At 37.7% G+C, this 19,679-nt stretch overlaps 1 protein-coding gene across 7 annotated transcripts in view; it reads right to left on the bottom strand.

Moving 5' to 3' along the window:
- HELZ (helicase with zinc finger) overlaps positions 1–19,679 on the bottom strand; it is a 145,594-nt gene that overhangs the window by 93,486 nt on the left and 32,429 nt on the right. For all 7 annotated transcript variants that reach the window (XM_043905773.1, XM_043905775.1, XM_043905771.1 and 4 more), the window contains 6 exons: positions 10,939–11,063; positions 9,277–9,333; positions 4,938–4,989; positions 3,506–3,581; positions 1,304–1,502; positions 729–836 (listed from right to left, as the gene is read on the bottom strand). In XM_043905773.1, coding sequence (XP_043761708.1) covers positions 729–836; positions 1,304–1,502; positions 3,506–3,581; positions 4,938–4,989; positions 9,277–9,333; positions 10,939–11,063 — 617 coding nt within the window. The remainder of the gene's footprint in view (positions 1–728; positions 837–1,303; positions 1,503–3,505; positions 3,582–4,937; positions 4,990–9,276; positions 9,334–10,938; positions 11,064–19,679) is intronic.

The following is a 19,679-nucleotide window of genomic DNA, read 5'->3' on the forward strand; positions in this document are numbered from 1 at the left end:
GCTTTTACCCTGTACCACCATCACCTCCAATTTGCCATCCCTTGGCCTCAAGTAGGAAGTCTTCACAGGAGAGCAGTTACTTCTGAAAGCACTGGATTGGGTTCAAGGCTGAAGCCAAATAAATGTTCCCGGATTTTTCATCCCAAGATGCAGATGGTACAGTGGAGGAAACATTACAAAAAAGTACACAAAACTTTTCCACTGCACATATTAACAGAAATTGTTTACTTTGCTTCATTCTTAAACTTTAAACATTATAATTCAAGATAGGAAGCACTGCAGAAAATGCCTCAAATTAAAAATCTGTTATCACAGAATTTGTGATTTCATGAAATCAAAAATAAAAACAAGTTGTTGTTTCAATAGTTTAGAACTGCCAGATTAAACAATTCACCTTTTAAATAGTTAACTATAAGCCATGAACCCCATCCTACGTTTCAAGTTTGGAAGACAACATGTCAAATATGTCAAACATAGCTTCACCAAATAAATAAATAAGCAAGTATCTCGGTATCTACACAGATATTATCTCAAAAATCTAAAAAACAAAAAACAAAAAACTATACCCTTGATGATCAAAATATATCAAGAAATACACTTTACACTTTATTATAATATAGAACCTACATAATTTTCAATGCTCTTTCAATATACAGATTTAAAGGTCCAATAAAACTCTAAGAAAATGGAAAGAAATTCACATTGTTTAATTATCACAAAACTCATACCTTACAGGTGAGAGCGAAGGTCCAGGTCTGGTGGGACTTTTTGGTGTTGACGGTGACGGACAGACCGGGGTCATGCTCTACCTTCACTCCTTCCACACACTCACTGAGCTGAAAACAGAGAGCAGGTCCCATTATGCTCTCATTCCTGAGAACACAGACGCTTTGGCATGGTAAATAAATGTCAACGGTAAAGATGCTGATGGAACTGCCTACAAAGTAAGGTACTTTATACACTAATTCTCAGTTATTTTTATAAGTACAAAATATAATAAAGCTAAACTAAGAGATGTAAGAAAACTAACAATAACAACAACAAAATGGCAGCAAAAACCCCCTGAATGAAGACAAGTTAATGTAGTTCCTGCAAGTCTCCAAACAAATGGCTTAGTTCTGCTCTTTATTTTAGTAAATGGGTCTACTTTTGCTACCAAAACACTTTTATCAAGAATCAAGTGTTTCACAGAGGATAGGGATATAAACCAAAACACAGCACAAAATAAAGTCAAGATTCAAACAAGGTCACTGTTTAAAACAAACAAACAAACAAACAAAAAAATGCAGTTTATTTTCCTCACCACTTTCTCAGGAGATAATGAATTCATCCACTTTTCTATCAAGGTTTCCATGTAACTGCCTGAGAGCTGTTTATTCTCATTTTGCTGTTTCAATTTTATCAACCGTGAAGCATATCTTTTCTGCCATTCTGCTAGTTCTTCCTGGGAATGTGCTGAAGTACACTGCGCACCATACCTACAGATTCCTTGCTCTAAAAATCTAAGTAGAATAGGAAAGACTGTTTTATCATATACTTTGTTGGACCATTTAAAAGATAAACTTCCAGCATTTGCCCTCCGTCTCTTCAATAACAAAAACAAAACTTCATCTCCTGAAAGGGTTTGTTTATCACAGAGGAGGAAGATGAGGTTAGAGAACATTCACAACAGTTAATAAAGCAGCAACCCCTCTCCCCCCACATGCACTGACCTCTTTCTCTGGAATAAGGGGTGACAAAGCAGAACATATTCATAACCATCCCCACCCACAGAAATGGGCATCGAAAAGGTAGTTTCCTTCGTGATGAAACAACTCTCTTAGACAATTCTTCCTAGAGCAGTTTCTCTAAAGCAACACTGACATCAAGTGCATTAGTTCGTCAAGCACAGGTATGCCCTACTTCCCAAACTGAAAGGACCTATGGAAAATTCTTCACATCCTAGGAATTTTGTTCTGAAAAAATGTGACGTCACTGAATTAGCACTAAGACTCCACTTTTCACCTTCAAACGTAGTGCCTTCACTCTTCCCCACATGACCATCACCTCTGTTTCACTGAGAGCACTGGGCTATACTAATTTGCTTCAAGCTTTAAATAAATTAGGAATAAAAGTTTTATATAAGAATCTTAATTATTTCAATAGATTAAGTTCTTCAATGGGTAAATTCACAAATGTTCATTTTAAAGGATATATAGTTAATGATTTCTCAACATTTATGACTCAGAAAATTCAACTGACAATGCGATAGTCAAAACAGATAAAAATGCATGACTGATCAGTAACCTTAAGTTTTAAATACTCTATGAAGTAAGAGATCCAGTCAGTTTTTAAACAACTGAAACATTAAAAAATTAATGAAAGATCTTCTGAGAGGGAAAAAAATGAAAATCAAGTTATAAATAGCAAATGGGTTAAGAAGGATGCTATGTTTTAGGTGATTTTCAATTGGAAAAATATGGACAGTAAGAAATACAAAATGAATCATCAAGTGGCTCATCCTACTTGAAATGACAAGTGTGTTTAAAGCTTTTTTTTGACGATACACGAAGTATTTGAACTTAAATTACGCTATTAAGTTCTCATATGCTTCATAGAAGACATTTAAAATCATCCATTTTTTTTCTCTTTAGTATATCTTAATGAGCCAAATATTTGTTTTCCTGTTGCTTTAAATTATTTCCCTAAAAATGGAAGGCTTGATAGTCTATCTGGACTACAAAATTTCTTATACGTCCTTTGCATAAGATTGCATCCTACCTCTCTGCCACCAGAATCTTCAGATTTACCTCTCAGTTTCTTTATTTCTACTATAAAATCAAAACTGACCTCTTGACAATTCAATCAAAACTACATATCAAATTTCCTTCATTATCAAAAGCAATCTAGAGTAACTAGAACTTGTATCTAAAAAACCACTAGTTACTAGTTCTTATAAAGAGAACCTTCTGATGTGACTTTAATCATTCTTTCTACCTTAACATATAATCACTAAATTGTGACAGGTTAGCCCTTCAAATATAAACTGCTCATAAATTCTATATAAGATTATGTGAAGGTAATAGATTTTCTTTTTTCTTAGAAAAGTTATCAAAATAATTCAACATCTCTTTATCTATTTTATGCTCTATATCAGTTTATATAAGGTAACTTCAGTTTAAATCATCATAATTTAGGTAGGCAAATTTCACATAAACAAGAGACCAGTAATTAAGTCATATTATTCCAACTGGTATGACAAAAGTCTTAACAATTTCCATTTAGATCATTGTTCTTTATAATTAAAAGAAGGATCATCAATATGGTTTTGATTTTTATTATTTAATGATAATGACCATTATGGCTTCTGTTTCAAACTGAAAATAAACCATTTTACTCAATCATTATACTTCTTCCTTCACTTCCTTTATCTTCTTTAATTTGAATTATTTTCAAAAAGTGAAGGAAAATTAACTATCCTTTGAATAAAGATATGTCATTGGTTTAAAAAAAAAATTCACGTTACCTTTTACACAAAGTATATTCCTCGCTGCTTGTGATTCCCCTAGGTGGTGGGCGGAAATGCCAACCATTACAAGATCCTAGAGAGTAATCAGGATATAGTCTTATCATTTGAGGCTTGCTGATATTTAATGTGTAAGAAATACTATTAACCCTCCATACACATCATCTCAGATGATGTAAAATGAACATGACATGCTTGTCTCTACCAAAAAAAGTAATTCACCAATCAAATGGATTAGTTAGCCACATGAAACTTAGAAATCACTGAAGAAGCAGTTTACACAACCGCTAAAACAAGTGAACGACCCTTACTCTATCCCAGCAACTGATGGACATACTCCAAGTGCAGTCTCTCCCCTGGCACCTAAAGGGGGATGTGTTGGCATGCTTGTCATGTCTTAGGTATGAGTTGCATCTCTATTAGGAACTACTTCCGGAATCAGAAAATTATGGTCTCCTGGGAAGAGGAAATTTTGTAAAACAAATTCCAGTCCTGTATATGGAGTAAGTTCCACATTGCCATCCATGTTCCTTAGGGGGTGTCTGACACATGTCATAGCATAAAGTAATCCTTTTTTTAACAATTAAAGTTCATAAAGGTGAATTCTGAGATAGGAGCTAAAAATAACATGTGTTTATTTCTGAAAACAGTGAATTTTGATGCATTCAGATAAAAGGTTACATAATCCAAGGGAAACAAAGTGTCCAAGAAAAAAGGCTGGAGCCATCAAGGCTCAGCAGCAGCAAGCCTCCAGGACCTTGAGGCCATTTCCTGCCTCCTCACAAGTCACGGTGCCCAGCCAATACCTCCCGACAAAATCCACTGAGCCAGACTGACCTTAAAGCTATGATTCATCCCTTTACTGTATGTGTGACTGGGAAATTACTGAACCTTAACAAACATCAGTTTCATCACTTATCAAAAAGACAGAGAAGGGCTCTAAGAACTCAGTACTTGTTTTGTGAAGGCCACTAAACAGGAGACATCACCGAGCAAACACTCAGTGGGTGCTGGTCTCTCTTCACCTTCCTCTGGGAAGAGAACAGGAGCCCACAGACCTTAATACTGGCAGGACAATCTCCAAAAAGTAATAACTGTACCAGCATGTGATAGAGCGTGAGAAAGGAGAAAAGATCTCCCTCCACAGATTGCTAAGAATGAGGTTTAAATTTAGAACTACATATATGGAGGAAAAGAGATGAAACAGATGACTTCTGCAATTACCTCCCAACTCCATTCCTCTATTATTCTATGAATAGGGGCTAGGGAAAAAATTGCTTTCATCCACACTACTTCTTAAATGAATTTTTTATATTATCTTCTATGCTTCCACTAACCTATACTATAACTCAGAAATTTCCTCCCATTAATCAACAAAAAGCAATGCCCAAATGTAATTACAGCTACAGAAGTTGCACAGTTTAGTACTTACCCTCCTCTAAGTCTTCCACATGATATCCAGAGAGGACGTTACTAGTTGCTGTCTGCAATTTTTCAAATGAAAGAAATTTTTATATAAGAAATAACTAGCTGATTTGATTAAACTTGGAAAATTTTAACATTTTTTAAAAAGCTTGAGATGGAGTATTTAGAAACTTAATAAACACTAAGATTGCAAGTGGTCTTTTTTGCTCTTTGCTCTATGGTTCCATATTTAAATATGGAAAAGAAGTAATTGTGTGGCCCTCATTAAGGAAACTGACAAAAATTCCCTACATAAAAATTACCTGTGGGCAAAAGCAGTCTCGGCCCCCAGCCCTGAGCCCCAGGGAGCAGCGCCCTCCCCCGCTGAGTGTCTGTCTCTCCTCTTCTAACACCGGGAGCAGGGCCAGCTGGGGCAGCATCACCCCCTCCCCACCCCGCCTCCACCAAGTGCAGCGCCACCGCTCACCACCTGGGATGAGCCCTTCTCCCACGGTGGAGACCGTGGCTGAGGACCCACTCACTCTGACTTCCTCTAATACAGACAAGTCCTCCATCCGCCCCTTTGGCTCTTACTTTACTCTAAGTAAGCTTCACATCCCCAATTTCAACTGAGTGCCAGCTAGAGCATTTTCACTTAACGACTCTGTAGTATTTTACCTGCTGGGTCCCTGTCAGCCATGTACAGATCCTCTGTTAACAGCCTACAACTGACTGCCTGACTGCATTCCTATGCCTCAGAGGATCTGGCATGTAATGAATGCCCAGTAAATCTGGATGGATGGATGGATGGATGGATGGGTGGGTGGGTGGATGGATGAGTGGGTAGATGGGTGGGTGGGTGGATGGCTGGCTGGCTTGCTGGCTGGATGGAAGGGTGGGTAGATGGCTGGATGGATGGATGAGTGGGTAGATGGGTGGATGGCTGGCTGGATGGAAGGGTGGGTGGGTGGGTAGGTGGATGGATGGAAGGGTAGATGGATGGATGGGTGGGTGGATGGATGGAAGGATGGGTGGGTGGGTGGATGGATGGATGGATGGGTGGGTGGGGTGGGTGAGTGGATGGGTGGATGGATGGATGGATGGATGGATGGATGGGTGGGTGGGCGGGTGGATGACCACCCAAGCACTTCAAACATAGTATGTCTAAAATAAAATTCATCAACTTTAATTTCAAATCTCATCTTCCTTCAGTGCTCCTTGTCTCAAGTTAATGGATTCGCCTTCCCCAAAAAGAGCCAGACTGAAATCCTAAAAGACATCTTGAACCCTCCCTTTTCTGTTCTGCTGAGTAGTTTCCGAATCTTGCCCAGCGAGGTCTAGAATGCCTCTCGTGTCTATCTCACACTCAACCCCACTGCCACTGCCCTGTAAGTGTCTCATTCTACTTGTCTTATCTGCCCCAAAGCCAACCAACTGCCACCTTACTGTACACCAAGTCACTTTTGGTTCTGCCCTCAGCTGCCTCCGTCCTTTAACCGCAATTCTCACACTCTAGCCTCCCTGGTTTCCCACAGGGTGTCTGTCTCCCCTCTCCCTGCCTGTTCTTCTGTTACAGCACTTACTGACCATAGGCAGCCCTGTGGGTACATTAGCTATGCACATCCTGGGTTGGCCCTTCAGACTGTTTTCCATGGCTCTCTCAGCTTTCCAAAACCCACAGACCCGTGAACAGCATAGCCCTCAGTAAACGCTGAACTGAATAACAAGGAGGAAACAGTACCCCAAGACAAAATTTGGAATGTTTTGTACCACAGAAAGAATGTTGTAAATGTTAATTGGATATAGCTGAAACAATATCACCATAATTTACATGTCACTGACTAAATTGGACCCTTTTGAGGTTGGGCTGGAACTAAACCAGGAAAAAGCTTTCAGATTCTCCAACTACTTACTAAATAGTTTTTGAAGACAACTCAATTTTTTTTTTTGTAAAACGAGGACCAAGTTTAAGACTATGTATAAGCTAGCAAATAAATCAGGACGTAACTATTCACATTATGAAGACTCTATACCCACCAAAAAGATGTATTAAACAATCCTTTAAAATGCTATAAGCAAGATCTAAATGGTATAGTCCCAAACTAGCCCTTAAAATATGATTCCAATTACACGGAATTTATAAATGTAAGAGCTAAAAATTCACTTCAAGTATGAATTGAAAGTATCTCTTCTAAAAAAATTTATCAAAATAAATTTACCAAATATGCAAGAAAAAATGCGGGAAGATGTTTTAGTGATGAAAGAAAGCTTAAAGCATTTGTAACTGCTAAAAGGGAAAGACACATGGTGTGTTTTTGAGTCCGCATCTACAACAGTCTGCAGTGGCAGGGTGCGTCTGTGCTGACACTGTAGCTCTCAGCTTGGAAGGGGGTGCGGGCGGGGGGCACTGGTGAACTGCCTACCCTCATCAGAAGAGCTGGTAAGAATAAGAAAATTGGCCACTGTGGCTTTTAGGTTCCAACGTATTGTATTTTTTAAAATACCCTTTTCATATGCTCAGAGCCCAAGACAGAAAGGCAACATCAACAAGCTTCTGATCGTCAATCTTTACTGAGACCTTCAGGGAAAGCAGACATTTCACATTGCTAGAATTCTTATAAACTTACAATCAAATACTGATTTGATATTGAAATTTCTCTCAAGAATATGTATTGTCTCTCTGTTTTCATTAGTCCGTCTTTAGTTTCATGTCTTTATTCTAATCCACTAGCACTTACAGGTTAAACATCAGCTCAGTTCAATTTTTAAATAGCAAATTGTTGCTATTTTTAAATACATCAAGTATAATTATAAATAAGAGTAACACTGTCTGTTAGCTTTTTCTAAATGGCTTTTTTTTTTATTAGTACCAGTTCACTAATCAAAAATACTACTACTCTGGTTAAATAGAAATTATAAACAAAACTTAAGTCACTTATTCCAAAAGTATGGTAACAAAATGAGAGTTAAGTGATATTTTTAACCTTATACAGAACAGGATTATAAATATCAAAGATAAAACTCTACATATATTTGTGTATGATTATCAGATGTAAAGCTGCGAATTCAATTAAGGTAATAAGAGAGATGAACAAGGCCAAAAATCTTAAAACGAAAATCATCTTATTTTATGTTTTCATTTTAAAAGTCTAGAACATTTATAATTGTCTTCTTTTACTTCTTAGAAATTAAAAAGACTACATATATACCAGAGGGAAATGGCCCTGAAGTTAGAGCTTATTGATTTTCAGTTAACTCATAATAAGACTAAGAAAATAATATATTTCAAAAGACTATTGAATTGTAGCAAAACAGTAACTTTATCCAGCTTATGTAACTCATAATGACTGTCTTCTTTGCATACTTATTTGTTGCTATGAACTGTAATGCATTATGAGATTTGAAGTGTGACCTACAGGAGGTCAAGGTTTACACCTGGGTGCTCTTCTCATCCTCTCAGCCTGATGGGAACGCCCTTCACCTCACTCTCCACGACACAGCACTTTCTCAACTCTCAATTCATCTTAAGTGTCTCATCCCCTCACTACCATTCCAGTTATTTTTCCATCACAGAAAGCTCATCCCACTTACCTCAATGTGAATTACACCTATACCTGTGTTTAATTAATTAATTCATTGTCTATTTCCTCCCCAAGACTTTAACCTCCCCCAGGACTAGGACCACGAGTATCTTGTTCAGGGCTGTATCCACAGCACCAAGCATAACACCTGGCATATAGTAGGTGCCAGTTTTTAAATAAATAAGCCAATCAGTCAGTCAGTTTACATGGATTTCCATTTATGATAAAAACTGACAAAAACACCTATTTTTAAAAAAAAAGAAAAAATAAAATGAGACAGCTAAATAAAAATACATTTACATGACTGTATGAGGAACAGAAATTTGAGACTTACAAATCCATGGGCCTTTTACATGCCCTGCTGTCCCTGGCCTTCAACTCATCACCAGAGCATATTTTTGTTCACCATTTACCCTGTTACACATTATTTCCATCACCTAAACTCATTCCATAAAAACATCACAGACTTTTATTAGTTACTTAGAAAATATTTTCTAATAGCCAGATGTAGTTGAAAACCGAAATTTCCCAATCACCTTTCCATTTATTGAACAGAGACGGCTAAAAAGAATTAGGGACAAAACAGAAGGCCTGGGATACACAGACACCCTGAGAGGAAGCAAAGCTCCCAGAATGGGAGCAAGCCTGGCTACAGGAAGTCTAACAGCTTCCCTACCCACTGTTAAAGCCTCTGATGCCCAGTGACCATCCACGTCTTAATACTGAACACGAGCCACTCAGAATAAGTCAAACTCTGCCCAAAGAGATTGGCTGAAATAGTCTTACCTCTGTTTCTGTAAGAAGTGTTTTCAGCCTTGTCAAATCTTTTGTTACCATCCCATTCTGAAAGGGCAAATAAAAAAGGGGGAAACCAAGCAGCATATTAGTTTTTTACTCTGAACTTGACTCTTTGGCTATTTCTTTTTTTTTTTTTTTCACTCTTTGGCTATTTCTAAGGTTTACCCATAAAAAGAAAACTAATGCTATGCTCCTCTCCTATCCTCATTACCATTAGAGGTGATAACAAAGTCAACCTTCTATGTGGGAAGTTAAAAAGATGAACCGGACAAAATACACAGTATGCCCTAAAACACTGTATTCATCTTGCATAAGAATTTAAAATTAATTCAATAGCATATTCACAATGAGTATCACTCAAAGTAGGATAAGTAAAAAAGAAAAATAAACTTCAACTTTTTAAAACTCCGTTCCTAAAACAAATAGGTGAACTCAGTTACTTAAGATTCAGATTCACATACAATGATCACACCACCTAAAGATGGTTCATTAAAGCTGTTGAAGGAAAACATAAAACATTAGCTCTTGAGAAATTCAAATTTCACTTGAGATTTGAAAGAAAATTGCTTCTTAATTTTAATTTAAAAATTCAACAGGTAAAACTGTGTAATATGCTCAATTTAAATAGAAAAGATCCTTAAAGATAGAATTATCTAAATAATAAAGAGAAATATTCTTTATCATCTATTTAGAACGAAATACCCATACAATTTGGCCATATTAATAAAATACCTTAGCTTTTATATTCATTTGTTAAGATGGTGAAATAAGAAGATACTATTAAGCCAACTAAACAATTCGCTGCACAATAATTCCTTAGAAAATAACTAAATTACCCTCTGAGATGGGTCATTATATTACACTCAACAATATACAAAGCACTTTCCTAATTTCCTTTTTTCACCAGATATATATTTATCTGCAGTGAAGACACAACTTTGCTCCAGCTCCACAGTTCATGATGATTCAGAAGCACAGAGAACTCATGCAGTAATACAACAAAGTTACATGTATTTTTTTACTTTCATTCTGACTCAAAAAGTATCAGTTTTGTAACAGCTACCAACTGGTGAAAAAAAGTTGTAACATCTCTTTTCTTCCAATTTCTACAGATTGTCAATTCAAGTTCAAAAAAGGAAGCCTTTCCATTAAGTCATCCAAAAACAGACAAAAACTCTAGAAAATTAAATGGTGCATACAAAAATTTATCCCAAGGTCTGAATAGAATGAGATAACTTCATCAGAGCAGTCATGAATATTAACACTGTCAGAAAGAAAAGTAATTATTACTTAGTTTAGATAAATTTAAGCATTTTATACAATAAATGACTAAATTTAAGAAACCTATAAGATCATATATCCACAGAAACATTTTAAAACTCAAAAATACCTTCAGGTTCTGTTAAATTATACCTCTAAAGAAAATCACTTTTAGTTATTCTATACTTTCAAAGTTTTAAAAATTATCTCTTAATCACAAACTACATTAATACAAGAATCCAATGCTTAAATATGAGCATGTTGAAAGGAAGTAAGTAGCTACTCATAAACTTTGATTTCTGACAGGACCTACAGGACACAGGTAATACACCTAAGAAGCCCCATGTGAACCCATTTTTGGACACTCAAATTTAGAACCGGTCAACATACCAGGGACTCTCCTGTCAGTGACTTGGCAAGAATGTGGGACACAGGCTGGAGCTTCCCTTTAAGCTGCATGCAGCAAAGCACCGCCTGAAAGGCACCGTCTCCCTTGGCCAGTCCTTCTCCCAGCACTGTCATGAAAGAACAGCCATCGTTAACCACGTGACACTCAAAGCACATGTTTCTCTGTTTTATCATTAGCGCACTATCCCAGGCATGACTATTTCTTTTTTAACTGGACTCTGGTTACTTTACTCTGCTGTGTCAGTTTCTGCTCCACAGGAAGTAAACCAACCATCCATCAACACAGATCTGCTTTTTGGATTTCCTTCCCATCCAGGTCACCACACAGCACCCAGCAGTGTCCCGTGCTGTAGAGTAGCTTCTCATTAGGTATCTGTTTTACACACAGTAGTGTATACGTCAAACTCCACTCTTCCAATTCATCCCCTCCCTTTCCCTCCTGGTATCCATTACATTTGTTCTCTACATCTGTGCCTTTATTTCTGTTTTGCAATAAGATCATCTTTACCATTTTTCTAGATTCCACAAATAAGTGTTAACATGTATTTTTCTCTTTCTGACTTACTTCACTCTGTATTGACAGACACTAGGTTCATCCACCTCTCTACAAATGACATAGTTTTGTTTCTTTTTATGGCTGAGTAATATTTCATGTGTGGGCTTCCTTCATAGCTCAGTGGTAAAGAACTTGCCTGCCAGTACAGGAGATACAGATTTGATCCCTGGGTTGGGAAGATCTCCTGGAGAAGGAAATGGCAACCCACTCCAGTATTCTTGCCTGGGAAATCCCATGGACAGAGGAGCCTGGGAGCTATAGTCTATGGGACTACAAAGAGTAGGGACACAACCTGGCAACTAAACAACAAATGTTCCATTGCAATACGTACCACTTATCCATCCCTCTGCTGATTTGCGTTGCTTCCATGTCCCAGCTACTGTAAATAGAGCTGGGGTTCATGTAATTTTTGAATTATGCTTTCCACTGGGCAATATGCTCAACAGGGGGCATATGCTCAGTCATATGGCCATTCTGTTTTTAGTTTTTTAAGGAACCTCCATACTGTTCTTCATAGTGGCTACACGAGCTTACATTCCCACCAACAGTGTAAGAGGGTTCCCTTTTCTCCACGCTCTCTCCAGCATTTATTGTTTGTAAATTTTTTTGATGATGGCCATTCAGACCTGTGTGAGGTGATACCTCATTGCAGTTTTTATTTGCATTTCTCTAAAAATTAGTGGTGTTGAGCATCTTTTCATGTGTTCGTTGGCAGTCTGTATGTCTTCTCTGAGAAATGTGTATTTAGGGCTTATACCCATTTTTTGATTGAGTTGCTTGCTTCCTAAGAATTTGTCCATTTCTTCCAGGTTTTCCATTTTATTGGCATATAGTTGCTTGTAGTAGTCTTTATGATCCTTTGTATTTCTGCAGGGTCAGTTGTAACTTCTTCTTTTTCATTTCTAACTTTATTGAGTGCTCCCCCCTTTTTTCATAATGAGTCTGGCTAAAGGTTTATGCATTTTAATAATCTTTTTCAAAAAAATCAGCTTTTAGTTTCACTTATCTTTTCTATTGTTTTTTTGTTTCTATTTCTTTTATTTCTGCTCCAATTTTTATGATTTCTTTTCTTCCACTAACTTAGGGGTTTTTTTTTGTTGTTGTTGACTCTAGTTGCTTTAGGTGTAGGTTAGGCTGTTTATTTGAAATTGCTTGTTTCTTGGGGTAGAATTGTATTGTTATAAACTTCCATCTTAGAACTGCTTTTGCTGCATTCCATAGATTCCGGGTCATCGTATTTTCGTTGTCTTTTGTTTCTGGATATTTTTTAAATTCTTCTTGGATTTCTTCAGTGACCTCTTGGTTATGAAGTAGCATACTGTGTAGTGTCCATGTGTTTGTGTTTTTTACAATTTTTCTTCTTATAATCAATTTCTAATCTCATAGTATTGTGGTCAGAGAAGATACCTGATATGATTTCAAGGTTCTTAAATTTACCAAGGTTTCATTTGTGACCCAAGATGTGCTCTATCCTGGAGAATGTTCCATGTGCACTTGAGAAGAAAGTATATTCTGATGTTTTAGGATGGATGTTTTAGTATATTTATACTATAAATATAAATATCAATTAAATCTATTTGACCCAATGGGTCATTTAAGGCCTGTGTTTCTTTATTAATTTTCAGTGTAGATGATCTGTCCATTGGTGTAAGTGGAGTGCTGAAGCCCCCCACCATTACTGTGTTACTTTCAATTTCCTCTTTTGTGACCTAGCATTTACCTTTTGTATTGAGGTGCTCCTGTGTTGGGCCCATAGATATGTATAACTGTTCTATCTTCTTCAGCTGATCCCTTGATCACTATGTAGCGTCATTCCTTATCCCTTCTGTTGTTGCTGTTCAGTCGCTCAGTCGTGTCCAACCCTTTGCAACCCAGTGGACGGCAGCACACCAGCCTTCCCTGTCCTTTCCTGTCTCCCAGAGTTTGCTCAAACTCACGTCCATTGAGTCAGAGATGCCATCATCTCTGTCACCCCCTTCTTCTCCTGCGCTCAACCTTTCCCAGCATCAGGGTCTTTACCAATAAGTCAGCTCTTCACATCAGGTGAACACTGAACATTTCAGTGTTGATTTTCTTTAGGATGGACTGGTTTGATCTCCTTACTGTCCAAGGGACTCTCAAGAGTCTTCTGCAACACCACAGTTTGAAAGCATCAATTCTTCAGCACTCAGCCTTCTTTATGGTGTAACATTCATGCATGACTACTGGAAAAACCATAGCTTTGACTATATAGACCTTTGTTGGCAAAGTGATGTCTGCTTTTTAATACACTGTCTAGGTTTGTCATAGCTTTTCTTCCAAGGAGCAAGCATCTTATAATTTCATGGCTGCAGTCACAATCCACAGCGATTTTTCAGCCCAAGAAAATAAAGCCTAACCCGTTTCCATTTTTTCCCCATCTATTTGCCATGAAGTGATGGGACGAGATGCCATGGTCCTACTTTTTTGAAGTTGAGTTTCCCTTTATTGAATCAGTTTTACTAAAAACTGATTTTTGCAACTGCAACTGATTTGAAAGTTGCAGTCTCTATATTCAAGAAGGTTTTGTTCAATTACTTTCAGTTTAGACCAACCTGCTCTCACTCCATCCATGTTACAGATCACTCATGTCTTCAACTGACAATTCCAATACATGAGTAACATATCCTTAAGATTGTCTTGAGCACCTTAGAAAACTCCACAGTAAGCCCACATCTCCCTCAGATCTTACTATTCCTGAAACTATTCAAATATGACCTTTGGCAACTCATTTTATCTCTCTGGCCCTCAGCATGGTCATCTGTAGAAGTGAAACATGAAAACTGTGTTGCAAGAATCAAATGATACAATGTCAGGAAAATGTTTTTAAGAAAAACAATAGTTCTGCCAAAGTCTGGATCATTCACATTCTCTAAGCCTGCTTCCTTCCCTGTAAAATGGAGGTGACAATAGCTACCTAATAAGGTTGTGGTAAAGATTAACTATGTTAACTATATGAAATATCTAGCACAATCTCCTCATAAGAGTTCCCTAGATGTTACCTAACCCTCTAAAAATTATAAAATAGTATTGAAAACTTGAGGAAACATCTGAGCTCCTTTTGAGTAACTGGGATATTAAGAAATTAGTTATCAAGAGCTGAGGAATGTTTCAGGAAAATGAAAAAAAAATTTAAGAATATTTCAGTCTCAGATGATTATGTCACTTTGTTTAAAAAGTATTAAACAACATATTTTGCAAACACTTGTCAAAGGTCTTTGGTTTTGTACAAAGTATTAGCTGAATTTTATTTTACAAAAGTTCTGCCATTCTATTGACGTTTGAATGTCTCCATATTAGTCTTTTCCTTTTCCTCTCTCTAAACATTTCAGACAAGAAACACTACTGATGTACTTTCTTTTAATTGTTGTCTTTAAGTACAATTCAGTTTATGTCTTGTAGGATCCCACATGAAGAACTGTGGCAAAGAAACAGTCAACTGTTACAGGTAAAAAGCTATCCTGCTATTGTGTCATATAAAATCAAATTGCAATGCTGCCACTCTGGTACTGTATTATCTTTAACATTTTGAAAAAGCCTGAAAGAATACAAAGTATGGCCTAGTGTACAATAAAATTTGCCTCAGCTATTGAACCTGCCAAAAGAGATGCCATTAAAACATAATCTAATCTTGGGCAACTGTAAAAAAGTTATGTTTCCTTACAAATAAATTCTCTCCCCACCAGCTATCTGTGGAACTTTGTGAGCACACAACTCCTTCCTACCCTCTGAGTTACAAAGGAGAAATCTGAGCACCTTAGCTGTGATGTGAAATTCAAGGCTCTATCCCTTTTCATTCTTAAGTTTTTCTAAGATTTTCTAAGACCTAAAGTGTCTCTTACTTGGAATGTTCTGGACCAGAAAATGAGTAATATTAAAGAAGTATTCATTCAACTGGGCTTCCCTGGTAGCTCAGCTGGTAAAGAATACACCTGCAATGCAGGAAAACCTAGTTTGATTCCTGGGTTGGGAAGGTCCTCTGGAGAAGGAATAGGCTACCCACTCCAGTATTCTTGGGCTTCCCTGGTGGCTCAGATAGTAAGGAATCTGCCTGCAATGCAGGAGACCTGGGTTCAATCCCTGACAGGAAGATCCCCTGGAGGAGGGCATGGCAACCCACTTCAGTATTTTTGCCTGGAGAATCCCCATGGACAGAGGAGCCTGGCAGGCTGCAGTCCATGAGGTCGCAAAGAGTTGGACACAACTGAATGACTAAGCACACACACATGCATTCATTCAACTGCTTCGACCAAAACAGTCTCTGTAAGGTAGCCCCTGGCTACCAAAAACAGAGGATAAACAATTAAAATGTAATTCCCCTTGCCTGTAAAGTATTGCCTGCCATAAGTAAGATCACTTAAAACAAGTTTAAAGTTCAGTAAATGCTGAGTATTAGTCTTGTATTTTTTCAGTAACATGACCATTTTACATTATTTCTCTTATCAAGTCCTTAGTTATTTCTAAAATCTTGTACTGAAGACCATAGCCTAATCAAGGTGGTATTTTTCCAATAGTCTCAAAAGAAATTTTTAAATTACCACTAAACTAAATCTTTGAGTCATTAACAAAATGAACTTACTCACCACTTGGATATGATCACATTCTCCAAACCAACCCATCAGGAACTGAATCAAAAATAAAAATGATGGGGGGGGGGCGGTGTGGTGGGAGGGAGGCTCAAGAGGAAGGGGACACACGCACTTATGGCAGATTCACACTGCTGTATGGCAGAAATGAACACAACACTGCAAAGCAATTATCCCCCAATTTAAAATAAATTTTAAATAAAAATAAAAATAGATCCATTTAATAAATACATTAAAAACTTGTCATTTATAAATAAATTCCTTCCTAAATATCAGACATTTAATCTCTGGCCAAAAACTTGTAGCTGAATATATCCTAGGGATGGGGGAGGAGTATATAAACAGACTCCAAATGGTGGAAGACTTAAGTCACCCCAAAATGTCCATTTATAACAAGTATCAGAAAACATGACATAAATCAAAATAACAGTTCTGTGGCAGATCTCTCACCAGTGTCCATGTTTCCAGTTTTTTTCCCCACTCTCCTTCTCCTGTCTCTACCCTTCTCACCCTTGCTCTCTCTTTCCTTCCAACTGTAATACATAATACTTTAAGGCATGTGGGCTGCAGCTTTAGTGGCACTTTATGTCCTTACTACCAAAGTCTTTGCAGATAAAATATTTCCTTAATAAAATGCTTTTGGAAAATGAAAAGCCCTAACAAAATTCAATGCTTGGTATCATTAGACCTCTTCTAAATATTTCACCTTTAGGTTTAAATTCTATAATATACCTTCTCTCATTCTCTTGCTTTCTCTTTTTGTCCCCACATCCCTGCTACCTTGCTTTTACTGCTTTCAGTATTTGGTGCTTCAACCCAGTCACAACAATCTTTGTTATCTCTTTTACAAACTAACCCTTGTGTATACAGTAAACTTTAAAGCTGAGATCTTATTGTATATTCTTTAAAGTACCCTTTCCTTCAACTGCAGTTCAGTGTAAAGGCTCTTGGACTACTTTCTTCTGGGTATTTTCATACTATAGAAAAATAGGTTATTTCTCCTGGCTTATTTTCAGCATTCCAGCTTAAATTTTAGAGCTAATTCAATAACATGGGGCTTCCCAGGTGGCACGAGTGGTTAAGAACCCTCCTGCCAAAGCAGGAGAAGCAAAGGGGTTCAATCCTTGGGGTTGAGAAGACCCTCTGGAGGAGAGCATGGCAATGCACCACAATATTCTTGCCTGGAGAACCCCATGGACAGAGGAGCCTGGTGGGCTACAAGTCCCTGGGGTTGCAAAGAGTTGGACACGACTGAGCGACTTCAGTTCAGTTCAGTTTAGTCGCTCAGTTATGTCCGACTCTTTGCGACCCCAGGGACTGCAGCAAGCGAGGCCTCCCTGTCCATCACCAACTCCCGGAGCTTGCTCAAACTCATGTCCATTGAGTCGGTGATGCCATCCAACCATCTCATCCTCTGTCGTCCCCTTCTCCTCCCTCCTTCAATCCTTCCCAGCATCTATCTGGGTCTCTTCCAATGAGTCAGTTCTTCCCATCAGGTTGCCAAAGTATTGGAGTTTCAGCTTCAGCATCAGTCCTTCCAATGAACACACAGGACTGATCGCCTTTAGGATGGACTGGTTCAAACTCCTCGCAGTCCAGGGAACTCTCAACAGTCTTCTCCAACACCACAGTTCAAAAGCATCAATTCTTTGGTGCTCAGCTTTCTTTATGGTCCAAGCCTCACATCCATACATGACTACTGGAAAAACCATAGCTTTGACTAGATAGAACTTTATTGGCAAAGTAATGTCTCTGCTTTTTAATACGCTGTCTAGGTTGGTCATAACTTTTCTTCTAAGGAGCAAGCGACACACAATGAATATACCTCAACTTCCTCACCACTATACAAATACAAAATTATACACAGTAAAAAGCTGACAACACACATAAGCACAGAAACAAACCTGAAACTTCGTTCCCCAGCATATCATAAAAGGTTTTTATTTCATCTACATGCTTGAATGAACTTTTCACATAAGGCACTGTTAAAACAGTATTTGCAAAAGTACCTGTCATACTGTGTGTGCATTAGAAAGAGAGAGAGAATATGCTGCTTGCAGAGACTTCAACTTCCTCTTCATAAAGAATTCTGATTTTCACGATGCATTTGCTATATAGTTACTGGAAAGTTCATCTGTGTTAACTGTTCAAAAACTGGAAGAAGCTTTTTCTACTTAAAAAGATCAATTTAACTGTATTTTTTTAAATCTAAAACTCTTTCACAGCCTTCACTTCAATGTCAAAAGCCAACATCTTGCAATCTCCACTGTTAAGCACTCTGAAGAAATCCTGACTGTGGGAAATTCTGTGCTAAGACCCTCCCTTACTTCACTGTTTCCACGTCTGATTTGCTTATTTTTCTTAAAAAAAAAAAAAGAAAAAAAAAACTTGCTTACTGAGAAACACCGGCACTTTGCCACTCTTTTGTTTTCTGTGCCCTGTGGGAGACACTGTGCTTTCAGGGGTTCACAATCATCTTGATTTCAGTGTCCTCTTGGTATAGTTTTAACTGAGATTTTTAAAGGGCAAGCTACCACTCATTTTAAATCTTCTCTTTTTATGTATAAATATAATTTTAGCTAATATAAAATTAATGCTAGTATTTATCCCATGAGTGAAAAACAACATGAAATAAATTTATGATGTCACTTCTGACTATAACTGACACCCTGCATAGATAAGAAAAGGCACAGAACAGTCATACGACCATGATGAGCCTCTTGCAATTGAGTTCAAAGGACCTAAGTTCAAAGACTACTGCTTTCTCAAACATCTACACATAGGAAAAAGGGAGTTTCCACACTTGAAAGATAACAGTCCTCAAACTTAACTCAAATACTAAATATTCACTCACTTTCCTGATATTCATTCTATTCCAAACTTAGCATTTTATAATTTAACTTGCTAATCCCTATCAACTTAAATATAAGAACTTAACTTAAAAGAGTTGATAGGCATTAAGGGCAATGAAGAGAGAGAGTGGAGATCCTATTCCACAAAGCCTTGGATTCCTGCTGGAGAACCAACTGTGGTACAGCCATGCTGCAGAACACTTTGTTATTGTTTTCAGTCACTAAGTAGTGTCTGACTCTTTGTGACCCCATGAACTGCAACACACCAGGCTCCTCTGTCCTCCACTACCTCCCAGAGTTTGCTCAAATTCATGTCCATTGAGTCAGTGATGAAGTATCTCATCCTCTGCTGTCCCCTTCTTTTGCCTTCAAGCTTTCCAAGCATCAGGGTCTTTCCAAAGAGTCAACTCTTTGCAGTAGGTAGCCAAAGTACTGGAGCTTTAGCTTCACCACCAGTCTATCCAATGAATATCTGGAATTGATTTCCTTTCGATCTCCTTGCTGTCCAAGGGACTCTCAAGAGTCTTCTTTACCACCAAAATTTGAAAGAAGACTATTTGATTTTGGTATTGACCATCTGGTGATTCCCATGTGTAGGGTCATCTCTTGGGTTGTTGGAAAAGGGTGTTTGGTGTGACCAGTGTGTTCTCTTGACAAAACTCTGTTGGCTCTGCTTTATTTTGTACTCCAAGGGCAATTGTGCCTGTTATT

Source organism: Cervus elaphus, chromosome 5 (genome assembly GCF_910594005.1).
Source record: "Cervus elaphus chromosome 5, mCerEla1.1, whole genome shotgun sequence".
Lineage (NCBI taxonomy): Eukaryota > Metazoa > Chordata > Mammalia > Artiodactyla > Cervidae > Cervus > Cervus elaphus.